At 30.0% G+C, this 18,021-nt stretch overlaps 1 protein-coding gene across 1 annotated transcript; it reads right to left on the reverse strand.

The window, feature by feature from the left end:
* Nucleotides 1-14,132: 14,132 nt before the first annotated feature.
* LOC142630236 (transcription factor MYB106-like) lies at nucleotides 14,133-17,918 on the reverse strand. The gene is made up of 3 exons (XM_075804213.1): nucleotides 17,702-17,918; nucleotides 17,402-17,531; nucleotides 14,133-14,889 (listed from the first exon to the last, which is right to left on the reverse strand). The coding sequence occupies exons 1-3, from the start codon at nucleotides 17,832-17,834 to the stop codon at nucleotides 14,133-14,135; spliced, it is 1,020 nt and encodes a 339-aa protein (XP_075660328.1). The 5' UTR covers nucleotides 17,835-17,918.
* Between the last annotated feature and the right edge of the window lie 103 nt (nucleotides 17,919-18,021).

Consider the following 18,021-nt stretch of genomic DNA (forward strand, 5'->3'; position numbering starts at 1 on the left):
ATTTTTATTGTATTGTCTCTAGAAAAATTATTAAGTATTCTCGGAGTACCATAAATGCGTACTCCCTCCTCTCACATGAATGGTGGGTCTCATATTAATTTAATTAATGGGACCTACCATTCATATGAGATGAGAGAGTACGCATTTATGGTGCTCAGAGAATACACAATAATTTCCCTTACCTCTAAACCAAGAGTCAACAAGCTTAGCATAATCTTAGCAATTTACTATACTTGGAGCCTGAGTCACTACTTGTGTTTCAATTTTTTACTTATCAAAGTGCTTTGCTTTCAAAGCATGCTTCCAATTCCTCTATCGATCACCCAATCTCTTTAAAGTATGATGCTTGATTATCCCTCTTGCAATCTCATCTTGGGGGATGTCAAACTTTGACTGAAACACAAATACATATAACCACCATGTAGAAGCATTCTTTCTAAAAAAAAAAAAAAAAAATCTATGTAGAAGCATTGGCATTATGGAAAGAAGTATAAAATATGTTACTAAAATTTTAATACCTCAATGATATTCCAACAATTTTCTTTGTAGTCATTTGGCAAAATAACGGTCAAAAGACAACTTAACCTTATTTTTAGGAGGCAAAATCCATATGTTAGACATACTTGTTACTCCAAGTATCGTACATATATCTGCATAATTTATTTATGCACAAAAAAAGTAGTCAATACCATAATCATACTTTTAATTAAGTGTTATGTGCTACAAGGACAAAAAACATATGATTAATTAGATAGTGACATGTCGTACATGGTTAAGACTAATTTTCAAATGAAAAGGGAAGTCCCTTTTAAATTTGATAGGACTAGAACCTACCCTCTACAAGTTAATTTAAATGTCATGACCAATGGACAAGACGCTTGGTATTTGCTAATAAATATGAAAATGATTATAATTAATTATAATTTAAATAATTTGATCAATCAAAATAGTTCATGACACCAACCAATAAAATGCATAAGCTTATATATTACTTTTTTTTTATAATTAATATATTTAACATTAATCATTATGTTTTATAGTTCAAAGATACTTAGCCATTCTCATTATAACCAATATTCTTGAAAGATTAATTCTAATTTTAATGTCTTTTTATATGCTTTATTATTTTGTATTTTATAATATAAAATTAATGAAATTATATTTAAAATTAACTTATTTCCTTGTATTTTTTTCATGAAGATTTTTTTGTACAAATTTATTTTTGTGTTTTTTTAATTAATAAATACAACTTTCTTGTACTTGACCCCAAAACAGATTTATTGTTTGATTTGATGAATTCTAGCGTGTAGAGAGAAGCTCGGGATCATAAGTTCTCAATTTTTGGGATTCTATTTTCAACAATCAATTTGTTCTTGTAATCCCATAACATCCATGTGCAAGACACAATATGTCAAAGTTTGGAGCTTTCAGTTTTTGTGAAGCTAATTCTATAATATCAATAAAGTGAGTTTTGATTGTCAACTTCAAAGGATTTTAAACAAAACCTTGAAACCAAATATCTTGAGTAAGAACAGCACCATATGTAGAGAGGAAAAATTTCCGACCTATCACAAGCTGACACATCATACTACCAAGTTCACAAAATACAACCAATTACAAAGCGCCACGTACTGCTGTTAGGTTTTGCCATCACTATTCAGAAACCAATAGAAATTTGCCAAGTGTCATTGAAATAAAGGTATGAAACTGCATCAGCACGTGTAAGCGATGACACAAGCAGCCCTGCACATGTAAACAATGACACAAGCAATCCAGCACGTGTAAGCGATGACATAAACGGACCAATCAAGCTGTGACAAGTGTCACCAATCAGACTCTGCCATGTGTCGCTCACCTACCCCTAAACTCCTATAAATAGAAGCCTTCCTAAGACATTTAGGAGGACACACAGACAGAGAGAAGGAAGAAGATATCTTGAGTTCAGAAATCCAGAAGCTCTGCCGGAATCAAACCCCAAAGCCTTCAAGAATTTCAAGAACTTCAACCTCGAATACAGACAACATTCGAAGCAAAATCATCCAAACTACTCGTCCAGATCTCAAAGTTCACTGGAATCAAGCTCAAAAGCCTCTAGAAACCTCAACAAACCACAAATTGGTGAAGCTCTACGGATTCAAGCCTCCAAAGCCCCGAAGAATTTCTACCACAAACCTTCAAACACGAAGAACGCACGAAGAACACATGAAGAACACGAAGAACAAAGAATTTCTAACAAGCTCATAGCCAGAGATTCATTGTAATTCTGTTTCAAAGATCTTCGATCCATTCCTCAGCCAAATTGAAGAATACCTTGTGTTCAAATCAAAATCACATTACCACAATTCCAATCAATAAATCTTTCAAGGAGATCGAATCAGAGGATCACTCTTTTGTAATTACAGAGAATTGTACCACACATCTATCAATACAAATTCGTATTTGTGAAACTATTTTACTTGTTTGATTTATTTTGAACTAAGAAATTTAGTCGTCTACACCATATTAGGTGAAAAGGTGGATTCAGCCTCTTCATTGCATAGAACACAAGTCTAACAAGGAGGAATATTCAGATCAAATAGCTTTGTTCAAGTAAGTAGGTTGTTAGTACAAGTTTGTCAACACAAATTATACACTTTTGAACACCCCCCCCTCCCAAAAAATTCATGATCTATTACTCATCCAAACTAGAGAGTCTTGAGGTCTTATAAGGGATAGACTTGATAACTAAAGCTCAAATCAGGTAGAAAATAGTTTCATTGATAAATTATTTCCATCTTGGCGAATTGGAGGTTGAATCAAGTAAATTAGATATTGTAGCTTTATAAGGTAGAATCTAGAAAGTATGAACACTTTATTTAGGATATCAAACATATACCGTATTAGGAAAAGGTTTCTCTTCAAAATAGTTTGGAGAGAAACCCTTAAAACTCCGCCAATATCTTTTTAATTGATGTGAGTTTTGAAAACCTACCCGTTGAATTACTTTTTTTTTTTTTTTATATTCTTCATGCTTACAAAATTTTAAGAAGATAAAAAATCAATAGTTATGTCATCAATCAAATATTTAAATTTTAAGTTTTTGTGATTTAAAACTATGTATAAAAAATAGGTTTATTGATTGAATACTGTAAGTTCACAATTTGTACCCGGTCCAATCACTAGATGGACTCAGGCCCAAAAAGCCTTATACAATAAAAATTTGTAGAGTATGGGTTTGAAACCTAGGTCTTATGGATATTGGACAATAGATGGAGGGCTAGATTGCCACTATACACACATAATCAATGGATAAGAATAACAGATATTCTCCTCGGATATAAGCCGATGATAGCTTGTATTGCCTTTCTTTTTTTTGAATAATAACTTACAAATGAATCGTCCCCCCCTCTTTCCTTCTCTTTCTCCTTTTATATCATTCTCCCTCTATCTTCCACGTATAGCACAGATCATCAATCCAAATACTTGTCTCATCTACCACACTCTTAAAGTCTTTAAATAATAGCTGTAAGGCTGATCACTACTGTTCAGATGTCATTTCCCCATTAATGCGACTAGAGAGGTAAGTGCAGGGTCTTTAATGCGGTGGTAGCAGCTTTTTCCCTTGATATTTCTCATACGCTCCTCCTTTCCATAACTGTGAAACATATCTTTACCCAACAGACCTTCTAGGATTCCCTCTTCAAACACCATGACGTGTCCTAGGAGCCTCACTTGACTTAGCCGAGGAGTGCCCCTCCTCGGATAACCCCAACAACCTTTCTAGCAAGAGTTAGCTTGTGAGCCTCAAAGGCTCTGCTCGGTCAAGTTCACACCACCAAGTCAGGCCCAAGACCCAAATGCGTATTTTTGACTATTCTACTCCCACAAATACAAAATAAGATCCGATTGAATGAAATTTTACATGCGTATTAAGGAAATAAAGAAAAAAAAATCCAACGTTTAGATTTACAAAATTCATATCCAATAAAAAAAAATCGGCAAATTTTAAAAGGTCTCTCTCCAAACTAATTTGGAAAGAAACTTTTTCAAACTCCGCCTATATCTTTTTATTTGATGTGTATTTTGAAAATCTAACCGTTGGATTGCATGTTCTTATTATATTCTCTATGCTTGAAAAATTTCAAGAATATCAGATTAATAGCTATATCATCAATCAAATGTTTAAATTTATAATTTAAAACCATGTATAAAAAATAAGTTTATCGATCAAATACTTAATAGTATCTAATTTGAATGAAATTTTACTTGTGTATTAAGGACATAAAAAACATAAAATCCGACAGTTAGATTTACAAATTTCAGATCCAACAAAAAGAAATCAACAACGTTTGAAGGTCATATTATACTGCAAATAAAAATTTTAAGAATTCACTATGAATATGATAATAGATAAATATTATTTTATGAATATCATTATCAAGTTTTATTCTATACATCTTAATGATATGAAATTTTCTTTGGGTACATATCTAATATTAGACTAAACAATGTTTATTTAACTATCAGAGTATAAAAGATGATAAGTACTCTTCAACAATATACACGAGTGTGTGTAATGTATCAGTATTATGAATCGGCCCCCCTAAAGGAAAATCATAAATTTTGCCCTTGTATGTCGTACCCATATCCGTGTCCATGCTTCGAAGGTAGAATAGAACGTGGGAAGAATACTCTCTGACCTTGAGAAAGTGGGAACCAATTTTCTTCTCAAATATTATTTTAGTAGTTGTTCCAATCCCCCATCGACACCCAAAGCCAATAGATCATGTCATTTTTGGACACTTATTAGCTTGATTAGTAATTACTATCGCTAGATACAAATTGAAGTTCATTTCATGTTTGGACACTTATTACCTTGATTAGGTATTTACTACCACTAGGTAAAAATCAAAGTTCACTTATCACATGAGTTTCACTTATTGGATCTTGGGCCTAGCCTTTAGGCCAATGTTGATGTTAGTAGTTTGGTGTCAGTTAACAAAATTTGTTATTATTTTGTTTTTTATAAAAAAAAAAAAATACACCTAGATCTCACCATGTTGCACTTGGCCTTACTATGATCAAAACTCATGGCGAAAACTCAACAATAAGGACAATAGAGTCCAATCAGTGAAATTTGACCACCTCCATATAATTATGTTATTATTTATTTTATATGAGTAATTTTAGTAAAAATAACAAAATTATCATATTATTAGATTTGTTCATTATAAATGGTTTTAATTTCAAAAGGCCATAGTTTTACTCTCATTTATTGTTACAAAAATTGGTTATTCACTATTTAATTATTTTTAGAAGGTCAATTTAAAAGAATAATTTTGAAAATAATAATAAAAGGAGATATCAAAAATAGATTTATATTCCTCATATTCTTAGGATTTTTAAATTTTTTTTTTATAAGGATTTTGGACTAACCCTTTGTTTCGTTTGAGAGGAAGAGGAGGGAAAGGAAGAGAAAATAAATATTTTCCACTATTTGGATAGTGTGATAGAAAATGAAATGAACTAATTTTGTTAAGAAATCTATCACTTGGGCCCACATTTTCCTTTCTCCCTAATTCTTTTTCTCTTTTCTTCCATTCTCTTTCTTCAAACCAAACATAGGGTAAGTGTTTCTCAGGTTGCGATAGTACTAGTTAACTTTAAAGCTCAATTTTTTTCCCATATATTTAATAATCTTGAGAGCTATTTTTTTTTATCTACATTATCTGTTATAAAAAAAACTTATCTATTTCATGAAAGAAAAATGAAATCATATTATATTATCACATCATACCATATTATATAATAAAAGTTGGATTTAAAAGTCATGGTTGAGCAAAAATGACCGCACCAAGTGGCTGCACAAAATTACAGAATTTTTAAAGTTGGACTTAAAACCATAATTGAGCCAAGTGACTTCACCAAATTGAAAAAAAAAAAAAAAATTTGTGGATAAAACATGAACTTAATTGTTGTTATCAACTTTTCCTCTTACCCTTTAGCAACTTTTAAGACAGACACAAAAACTTAATTAAAGGTAAATAGATGATCCGTTCACATATTTATCTTTAATTAAAGTTTTTTTTAAGCCAACTCTCATTTTGTTTGTGTTGTGGAAAATCCATTCATCTTATGATGCCTTTTATCTTTTAATATTGGATAAATATGGATTTGTTGTTGATAGACTAGGTAATTAGAAGTTACAGAATTTTTAAAGTTGGACTTAAAACCATAATTGAGCCAAGTGACTTCACCAAATTGAAAAAAAAAAAAAAAATTTGTGGATAAAACATGAACTTAATTGTTGTTATCAACTTTTCCTCTTACCCTTTAGCAACTTTTAAGACAGACACAAAAACTTAATTAAAGGTAAATAGATGATCCGTTCACATATTTATCTTTAATTAAAGTTTTTTTTAAGCCAACTCTCATTTTGTTTGTGTTGTGGAAAATCCATTCATCTTATGATGCCTTTTATCTTTTAATATTGGATAAATATGGATTTGTTGTTGATAGACTAGGTAATTAGAAGTTACAGAATTTTTAAAGTTGGACTTAAAACCATAATTGAGCCAAGTGACTTCACCAAATTGAAAAAAAAAAAAAAATTTGTGGATAAAACATGAACTTAATTGTTGTTATCAACTTTTCCTCTTACCCTTTAGCAACTTTTAAGACAGACACAAAAACTTAATTAAAGGTAAATAGATGATCCGTTCACATATTTATCTTTAATTAAAGTTTTTTTTAAGCCAACTCTCATTTTGTTTGTGTTGTGGAAAATCCATTCATCTTATGATGCCTTTTATCTTTTAATATTGGATAAATATGGATTTGTTGTTGATAGACTAGGTAATTAGAAGTGAGGTCAATATGTTGCAAACTTGGATCTGCCACTCCACTTTTGTTAGCTATATATATACACACACCATTGTTATTCTTGACAAATCCTCCTAGTGTTGTGTGATACCGTTATACCATTACCACGTGGGCACATCATATGATATAGTAAAAAAATTTCTTTGACGCAATATTTTCTTTGTAGCAATATTATGTACTATTTATGTTTTCTTTATTTTTATTTTTTATTTCATTAATGTTCATTTAATGTAGATTCAGGAGCAGCCTACTATGATGGTTTTGGGATGGAATACTTGGTGCACAATGCACTTATTAATGGCTTTGTTCAAAGGGGTTGGATGCTTTGTTGGTAACTAAGTCATTTAAATATTTTCTTAATATATGATTATATATGATTTCTTTTGCTTTTATTCTCCTATTATTACTAATTTGATTACTATTTGAATTATTCATCTAATAAAATTTCTTTTTATCATCAATTTAAAACTCAGATCTAGAAGTCTTTCAATAATTGATTTATAATTACATTGTGCAACCATTTTTCATAGCTGTTTGACACCTCACTAAGATTTATGAGGCTTAAACATCTTCACAATATAAACCACTAGATAATAGTAGTAATACTATGGTTTGGGGGGTATTTTTATCATTTAGTGATTGTAGTGATTTTTTTTTGTTCATTTTAATGAGTCCTATAGTATTTTGGTAATTTTTAAGGTCTAGGGGTAGATCGGACATTCTGGGGATATTTTGGTTATTTAGTTCCAGGGGAATTTGTGTCATTTTGAGTATTTTAGGGGTATTTTGGTCATTAGGGTGTTAGTTTTCTACATTGGAGAATTTATAGTATAAAATAAAAACAAAAAAGACTAAACTTTGTGGTTTTGTATTTAGAAAATACCTATAGAAGCAAAAAAAAAAAAAAAGAAAAAGAAAAAAAAGAAGAAGAAGTATATTGTTGTAGTTGGGAAACCGCTACAAAAAAAGAAGAAGAAGAGAGTATATTGTAGCAGTTACAAAAAAACTGATACTACAAAGAGACTTATAGTAGCATTTGAAAATCTGTTACAATAAACCCTTTTTAGTAGCATTTTTTGTAAGCGCTACAAAAAACCACTGTTGTAACTCATCTTTTTTGAAGTATATTCAAGCTTTGTTCATACTATATTATTGGAACAAGTGGAGGTTGTTTAATGATTGTTTGATTAACTTATTCTTTTAAGTTTTTATCATATTAAAGTAAATATTTGAAATTTCGTATCCCTTCTTAACATAATTAAGATTATAGTGTTAGCCTAAGTTAAACATATAAATTTTTATTTATAAGCTTATAAAAATAAATTGCATGATCTAAAATTTTAAATAATTTATTTAATTTTTTATAAACAAGATAGTATTTCAAACATATAATGTTTGCTCCATTATTATTATTATTTTTTGTTATCATCAAGCGAAGGTATTGACTAGTTTTTAGTGTAAAAAGAGATTGAACATCATATCTCTTATTCAATAACAAGAGATTTTGTCAATTACACTAATTGGAACTCACAAATAATTTACTTTTAAATATTATGTGTGAATGTATATATATACACAAACATATTTATATCAAAGTCACAAACTTGTTCATTAATATATTACCAAATTTAAGTTTGACTTATTTTCGAGCCTCAAGATGGATATGAAGTTTGAATTGTTAAAAGAATGAATATAAACAAATTTTTTCATAGATAGGCTTGAAGACTCTAAATTATTTATAATCACTTTTTTTTTTTTACAGCCTAACGTATAATTAGCTCTCTTTTTAACAATCACCTAGATGTATACGAATAAAAATCTTCTACTCTACTTTATATTTTATTGCAATGCGACATATGTTTGATTTTTTTTTTCTCATTTTAAACTTTAGTTATTTTATAAAGAAAAAAAATGAGTTCCTTTATTCCCTCATAGATATATGTAACAAAGGAAAACTAGCAAAAAGTGAAGTTGACACATTTTTTTAAAAAAACTATTAAAAGTACAAATTAAGTGATAGGAAACGCATAAAAAACATCAATAATTTTATTTTTATGTGTATTATTTGATATAAGAAAATACCAAGGAAAATCTATAAATCACCTAGAGTTGTATAGCTTAATTGGTAATTGTTGTTGTTTCTAAATTCGAAAGGAGACTTCCAGCTTTAGAGATCAAATTCCACCTGTCTCAATTTTTCAAATCATCAAAAAAGAAAAGAAAAAGAAATCTATAAATCAAATAGTAAAGAACATTGGTGCAAAATTATAGTTAGAGTACCCAAAAGTTTGGAATTTCTTGAAGACATTAATGATATTTGTTAGTTGAAAACTGATGTGCATAGAAAATATCTTAATTTTTCATATTTGTATCATTATTAGAAAGTATTATCATACTTATTTTGAGTTAATTCATGCATTTTATACTTGGTTTTGGAACAATGATGAATAATCAATTTTGTACTTAATTGAATTTTATTGCATGAATTTGTCTTTTGTAGGAGAATGAGATTTAAATAAGTGAATTTGTACAAAGATGAAAACTAATAGACTTTACTTTTACAAGGGCCATGATGAAGTTAAAGAAACCCAACCCAATTAAATTTAAGTCCAATTGGAGTAAGGAATCAAAAGAAATTTGCACCAAATTCAAGTCTAATTCGGATTAGGATTCCAGCCTGCACATCAGTTAGTATTTTTGGCATGACTTTAGGCTTAGAAGTCCAATTGAGATGATTCAAGTTTGGCTGAAAAGATAACTTAAAGGGCTACAATTTTGTAGTTTACCAAAAGTTTGAATTCAGACGTTAAATGAGCCAAAATTTTCGATTAAATGAAGTCTAAAAATTTGGGATTTTCTCTAAACGGGAATTCAACTTGTAATAGGATTCCTTGACCTATTTAAACGCTCTTTAGGGCAAAATTTAGAGGAGGCAAAGGCTAGTGCTAGGGCTGGATGCAAAATTGGAGCAAGATGAACTTTTCTCCATGATAGCATTGTGACAATTTCTTTCTCTATTTCATTTATCTATTAGTTTAATGTTTACTATTTTATTCTTGTGTTTTATTTCAATTACCATGAGTAGCTAAATTTATAATTAGGGTTGAGGATGAAACCTTGTTAAGGATTATTAGTATTATTTATGTAATTTGATTTTTCCCACTATAGTTGTTCTTTAATGATTTAAATTGTTCTTGCTTCATATCAATTGACTAAGATGAGATTCTAGATATGAGTTCAATCATGTTTTTCTCATGGTTTAGAATTTTTCTTAATTAATTGAATGCTTGGTTTATTATTTCTTGATTATAAAATTAGATATCTCTTGTGATTTTTTTGTCAAATGATACAATTGATGATTTGATTTTATACTTAAGAAGCGAAGAAGAACATGCTTTTGATTTTTAAAACAAGGATTTTGATGAGAATATTTTCCATGATAGCAAGATTGATTTCTAGATTATCATGCAGTGGTTGAAAAAAATTAATGATTATAAATATATGCTAATATGAATTAACAAGAAGAATTCTAAAACCTTAATTCATTTCTCTAAATTGTTTACGTCTCTTTACTGCTTTATATTATATCTTTGCTTCGTTTAATTATTTGTTTAGTTTATTTAATTTTTTTAAAAGACCAATTTTTATTAAACTAAATTAGGATTAATTTGATTAAGATTTGATTAATTTTCTTACATTCATTCAAGTCCCTGTGAATTCGACATTTTCTTGTCAAATTATACTTCGGTACGGTTCATACACTTGTAAGTACTTTAAAATTTCACAACAAAAGCTCTTTCTTAACCACAACCCTTTCTTGGCTCTAAGTTTAATTCCATTTGGGTAGATTTTGTGATACCCAAAAATATGTGGATTTGATTGGGATGAATTGTATGAGTTAGTATGTATTATGCATGCATGTGCTGAATTCTACATCGAATATTTATTAGGTGAATCTTGAATATGTAAGTGATTGCATAAAGCCTCAATTATAATTTATTTGACTAGTATTTTGGGGGTATAAGTGCAGATGTAGCTAGTGAGTCGTGACAAATAATATCAAACCAAACCTTGTACACTAGGTGGCTTAGGTCGTGAGAAGTGGTATACCCATTGTTGTGCAATATATACAAGAAAGTGATTTTCTTCATTTTCAAGAACCTCTTTCAATTCATTATTTGATGATGATCAAATGATTATATTTCAATCACAAAATTCAATATGACTTAATTAAACAAGTTACATATATGATTATTAAGCAGGTTATATGATTAAAACTACACATATATACAAGATTATTTAAATTGCCAAAGATTGAGCTGTAATAATTGATTTGAAAGTTTCTCCATTTGGTTTTGAAATTGAGAGGATCCATTATAATTTCAGATGGTAAGCCACATGGAATTGTAAATTGTGATACATGGTTTCAAATCATTTTAACCCTTAATTGGAGACCTTTCTAGACTCTACTTTAAATAGTCATTTTTTTTCCTGATAGGCTTCTAAATTTTTTGAACTATATTCTATTAAAATAAAGTTAAGATATATAAAAAAAAAATTCTATTTATTTAGCAGATGGCATAGGGTGAAAGAACTGAAACAAAGCTTTTTAGAAAATACAAGAATCAATTTGACATTAGATATATTTAAAAGATGAACTTCAAATTAATTGTTTTTTAGGGTAAAAATCTGTATTTTTTTGCCTAATTAGTTTCTTAAAATTTTGAATAATTGCCACCTATTAAAATATAATTAATTAAGATATGTAAAAAAAAAATTCTATTCATTTAACAGATTGCATAGGGTGAAAGAACCAAACCAAGTTTTTTAGAAAATACAAGAAACAATTTGACATTGAAAATATTCAAAAGATGATTATCAATTTGATTTCTTTTAGGGGTAAAATTTGTTAAATTATCCTAAAAGAAAATTTATTGTCTTCTTCTCAATAAGTTGGAATAGTAGGTGGCCAACATTTCCAACCAGATTAGTACTACTAGAATTATCATTAATATAAACGAAAGTTAGTATTTCTGTCTCGCTTTGAAAATTTGGCTTGCAAGAGAGTGTTCCATCCCCAAATTATTCTACTTACAAGAGACAATTATGCTGTCACTTTCTTATAAATTCGTGAGAGGGACATGTAGTACTCTTTGGAAAGTACTTGATTATAAAGATATGTTCAACGAGCAATTTTTTCCCCTAGGCAAATGTTATTTCATACATGTAAATAAAATTGATCCTCAATCTGATTTCATTCAATACAAAGAAGGTTGATCATTTAAATATGACTAGTGATCGACAAGATCTTGTTTCACACATAAATGTATTATGGGAAGGGTCCTCCTCTATTTAACTTCTCCAATTCTATCCAATCTTAATCAATCTAACGATCTTAAAACTTCACGTAAATAACACAAAATCAAATAATTACACGTGTCTTCATCCCTTCACAGCAACCAAAATATCAGCACATATATTTGCTTCACAATAAACGTCTCAGTATGACCTTCTGTTCATGCCTTTACTTACTACTAGTCGTTAGGCCATGTGATGCACGGGAAAGTTATTGAGTATGAGTTATTATTTAATCTTTGTTTATTTGCTACATAACTAAATGGAAAATAAATTACTAAATCACTATCATTAGAAATCTTATAGTAGCCTCAATTGGTGGCTATTAAATAAATCTCCATCATTAGAAATCTTCACTTCATTTTCAGGGTCCTTTTTTTTGTTGGGGGGGGGGGGGGGGTGGTAGGGGGATTCATTTTGAAAACATGATCCAACAACTAAACTTCTTAAGCAAAGCGATTCATCAAAATTCAAAGGCAGCCAAAACAAAAAGAAAGGAAAAAAAAAAAGAAAAAAGAAAAGAAAAAAAGAAGAAGCAAAACTCCAGAGGTAAAGAAGCAAATAGCCATTCCACATCCACAAGAAGCATAAGAAGAATAGTCATTGCAGTTTTAAATTAATAATCATAAACAAATATCCACACCGAAACTTTAGCTCTGATAATTGATTTTGTCTCAGAATCATTAATTAATATAAATCTCTTCAAAACCAAGCACGAACATTTGCATCGCACATGTATGGTTCTAAAATAAGTTACGTGAGACTCGTTAAAATAATACAAGTGAATACTTTTTTCAATTGTCATTCACTTGTATTATTTTAACGAGTCTCACATGACTTATTTTAAAACCATACACTTGGTTAGTTATATCAAAATCTATGTAGTTGGTTGAAAGAATTTTCCTGAAAAGTCACTCTACACTATTTGCTGCCAATGCTTTTGAATAATGTTCGGAAAAATGAGAAATGAAGTCCTTTGTAGGGAAGGAGGGATAGCAAGTGAGGTCTAATGGGCCAATACAAGTTTAGTTGTGAGCCAGCAGTCGTGGGTATATAGAGTCCTAAAGGCTTGGGCTAAGCAGATCCCATTATTTACACCTATATAGCAGCCAAGACTCATCCCATTCGATTGCTTGGAGCTGGCCAGGGTTAAGATTTGAACGAAAGTCAGCATTGATGCTATGTAAGAGGTACCGGCTTTGGAATATCACGACACTGTTGGGAGATGTATAAGTCTAGTCCATATATATACTCTTTTTTTTTTTTTTTTTTGCTGAATATATATATATATATATATATATATATATATATATATATATATATATATATATATATATATATATATATATATATACTCTTGATAACTGTGTATTTAGCTGGCTTAGAAGATGTGGAAATACACTCTCCTTTGAACAAAAAGCAAAGGAAAGATATATACATTTAGTCATTCATGAAAAGGGAGAGGATACATTACTCCTTTGAAGAAAAAGTAAAAGAAGTGATACTCATAACTATTTAGGGTGATTTATTTAATCATTTAGTCACTTATTTAATCAAGTTTTTTTAATCACTTATTTTGATACTATAATAAATTATCATTGAATCCAAATGCATATTAAGAAATGAGTAATGCTAGTAACAAACTTTTTTACAACAATTTTACAAATTGTTGAAGTGAAAATTTACAATTGGTTTACATCGAAACTCACTACTTACATTACTTTTTTATTTATCAATAATTACTCACCACATCATCAATTTATAAATATAGTTATTATTCTTACACTAAAAAGTGCATAAGATAGGTTAACAACATTTCTAATTTAAACGGAGAAACAGAAATTCAGGGGGTGGGGTTTTCTCTTGCACATACAAATTAAAACACCGGTACTTGACAGTCCATATATAATATATAATTAATTTATCAAATTAAGAATATTATTCCAATAATTCTTGGTCATTTCATCTACCTCACCACTGCCAGTACTAGTAGTACTTGTAATTGTGCTGAACGTAGATAAACTATGCATATCCAGATTATTAAAAAGTAGATTATTTGCTATCCCTTCAATGAAATTCCCATCTCCATTATCAGAAGCCTGAATGGTACTAGGCACATCTCCAACATCAAGAGCCATATTGTGTTGCTGCGTGGTATGTACTTCATTCATATGATCAGCACCTAAAACTCCATTGAAATCTGATGATGATACCACAGTTGACACTGCTGCTTGTGCACTCTTTGAGAAGCTCAATGTGGATGTCGGAGACTCAAGATCACCACCATTGTCACCCAAACCAAGACCAAAAGAACCATTGTGAAGACCACCTTGTATGGAATTCAACATTAGGCTCTGCCATGTTTTTACTACGTCAAGGCAACGTGGTGGTGCACATGTGTTAGTCGTATCACCAGGCTCATGTTGGCGTAGCTGTGACTCTTTAGCTAGTCTAGCTTCGGCCTGAAGACGAGCACTCTCCCACTGAGCCATGTGGCTAAGATTTAATGAGATCTTAGGGTCACCATTTGCCGAGCCAAGGATGGTGCTTGTTGGCTTGTGAGTCACTGGGTCAATACCCATCATGGCTAACCTTTTCTTTAGATGTGTGTTCCAGTAATTCTTGACCTCGTTGTCTGTTCTATCTGGCAAGTGCGCAGTTATGGCAGACCACCTGGAGAAAAATAGTAGGAGTATATATACGTGAAATGCATGCATGTACTATGTATTTATCTTCTTAGGGATTTTTCTTTTCTTTATTTTAGAGAGAGAGAGAGGGGGGGAAAAAACCATAGGAGGGGAAGGGTAGCATTGTAGCAAGATAGGTATCAACGTGCTTATTAGTGGGAATCAAGAGAACTCGAATCGAATACCAAAGTCCTGTTGGCCCAGGTCTGGGCATTAGACCACTTGCTGTGTTGGTATCTTATTAGAGACATAGTGACCGTTTGGATCCAACTTATCACGGCTGCGTTTTGCGTTTCAGCGTTTTCAACTTTTTTTTTTTTTTTTTCAGTCGTAATTGTTGACCAATTCCCCATGAACAGTATATCTGTGCACTGTTTGTAGACCCACAAATTTCACTTTTTAGTAACTTTTTCATTAAAAATGGGTCTCACGGCATTATTCACACTTTTAAAAATTATTTTGTTACAATGTTTTTAGTTTTCAGTTTTCAGCTTTCAGCAATAAGTTCTATCCAAATGGACCCATACTATTTCGATATGGGTTGTCGGTGCTTATTTGTTGAAAATATTGGGAAAAAAAAATGAGAAGTTTTATTATGTGGTGTCCCAAAAAAAAAACGAAATTTTGCCATTACAAACAATACTTATCCATTTATTTTGGAGAAAAATATTTTTAACTTGAAAATGTTGTCAATCGAAATCGTTTTCAAACATTTTTAAGGAAAAATTGTCTTCAAATTGTTTTGAAAACATTTTTTTTTGTATTTGATTTGTATGAAAATTCATACAATTTCTCTTTTATAAATATTTATATATTTTTTATGAGATAAAAAAAATTATTTACCGGTTTAAAATATTAATACAGAACAGAAAAATCAATCTAAAAATTAATCTCCTATATATAAAAATAAAAAAAACCTAAAAATTAAGCACAATCAAAACAAAACTATTGAAAATTACACTAATAAGAACAATAAAAAAAAAAGTGTATAGAAACCCCCCAAAAAAAAATTAATTTCTAAACTCACATTCACATGCGCATAATTACAAACATTTGAAACCTCCAAAACAAAACTTGAAATTAACTTTTGTGTGACTTTGGAGTCATACCGTGTTCATCTAGGAGGTTTCAAGGAGCATTTGCATCATTTCGATGGTTTCTAGGGGTATTTTAGTAGTTTTACAGGAAATTTTAATTATATTAGATGTTTTGAAAGTATATTGATTGTTTTGGAGGTTTTAGGCTTATTTTAATCATTTTATAGTATATATATTTCAGGCATTTAGAAGTTTTGAGAAGTTTTTTAATTTCTCGAGTTCAAAATTAAATATTAAACTGATTATAATACTACTTGACATGTCAAAATGAGTAAAGGATGAAAGCTCACAGTATGTCCAGTACCAGAAAACCATGCGTCATTCATGGTCATTTTTTAGGTTTTGAGGGGCATTTTGAGTATTTTTGGGAGATTCTTGTCATTCTCTAAGTTTCTGTTCTCTAGAGATGAAAAACATTTTCAATCTTAGATATAGTATTTTTTGTGATCATCAAAAAATGATTACCATTGATTATATTTTTTAAAAGTCCTAAATACTTGAAAATGATATGAAGATGAGGAAAGCGTTTTCTAAAAATTTTTTACACAAAAACAAACATAACCTTAGTGTAAATAAATAAATAAAAGACAAAGACAAAGTCTCACTCTTTGGTCGTACGTGTTTTAGACAAATAAATTATTTATATATTTAAAAGTTTAGATACAAAAGTTTATATCCCCCCCCCCCCCAAAAAAAAAAATTAGTCACTTCAAAATGTAAACTAATCCAAAGAATTTAAAATATTAAATAATCACTTGACCTATATGTTTAGTATTATAATTTGCTTGTTTGATGTTTGGGACCCAAAGTTATAAGTTTGAATCTAAATGATGCCATGCTACATTTCAACCTAAGTACTTGTTATTGTTTTGTCTGTGTATTTGCTAGTCTTAATTTTCAACTTAATAACAATAATTATTATTTTTAATAAGAATATTATAATGATGATAAATATGACTTTCAACTTTTGTGGTTAATACTATTATCTTTATAAAATAGTTGTATTTCTATTTACTTTTTTCAGTTTTTAATGCAATTATGAACCAAGTATTTCCCGCCATGAATGTTAATAAAGTTAGGCTTCACAAAAAAATAAAAGATGTGCTAGTTCTAATTTTTATACATTAATTTAGTTTTGAATTTTAACAATAATAATTGCCTTCCATCCAAAGCAATAAGTTGTAGGTTTTAGCATGAGAACCTGAACCTTTAAAAAAATTAGAGGTAAGACTACAAGTCTACAAACCATCACCTCCCCTAAACTGCACAAAAATAAAAGTTTTTTTTTCTTTTTCATTGAGTATAATTCAAAAAATAGTAGTAAAGATTAACGTTTCTTGAACAAAAAAAAAAAGAAAAAAAGAAAAAAAAGAAGAAGAAGAAGGGTTAATGTTTCTTTACTTGTTGCCTAGAAGAGCATGAAGTTGAATGATGGTTTTGTCTTCCTGTAAACTGAACCTCCCCCTCTTAATACCAGGTTTAAGGTAATTATTCCATCTCAGTCTGCAGCTCTTTCCACATCTTTGGAGACCTACAGGACCAAGAAAAAAAACGCATTAATTACATGCACAATAGTTCATGCATTTAAAACGATTGTAGAAAATTCCAAATACTAGCTTCGACATTTCAGTGAAGGAACAAAAATAATAAAATAATGTAAAGGAGTTTAGCTATAATTGGTAAAAAAATTAAATAAATAACCAGCTTTCTCTGCTAAAGAACGCCAGCATCTATGGCCATGTTGTTGAATGTAGGTTAAGAGCTTCTGGTCTTCTTCAGGAGTCCACAGGCCTTTCTTCAAGCCATCTGCATCACAGTATGGAGTTCTTCCCATTCTGAATTTCTGATACTAATGTAGCCAAACAGTGGCAAGAAAAGGAAAATAGCTGAGGGGTTTGGATGAGGGAGAGATGTTAGAATGTAATTCTGGTAATAAATACTTGTAAGGACCTAGGACAAGTCTCAGCGATGACAACTACTCAGTACTTAGTACCATACATATAGAAAAATTATAAAAAAGG

The sequence above is a fragment of the Castanea sativa genome, chromosome 4, assembly GCF_040712315.1.
Source record: "Castanea sativa cultivar Marrone di Chiusa Pesio chromosome 4, ASM4071231v1".
Lineage (NCBI taxonomy): Eukaryota > Viridiplantae > Streptophyta > Magnoliopsida > Fagales > Fagaceae > Castanea > Castanea sativa.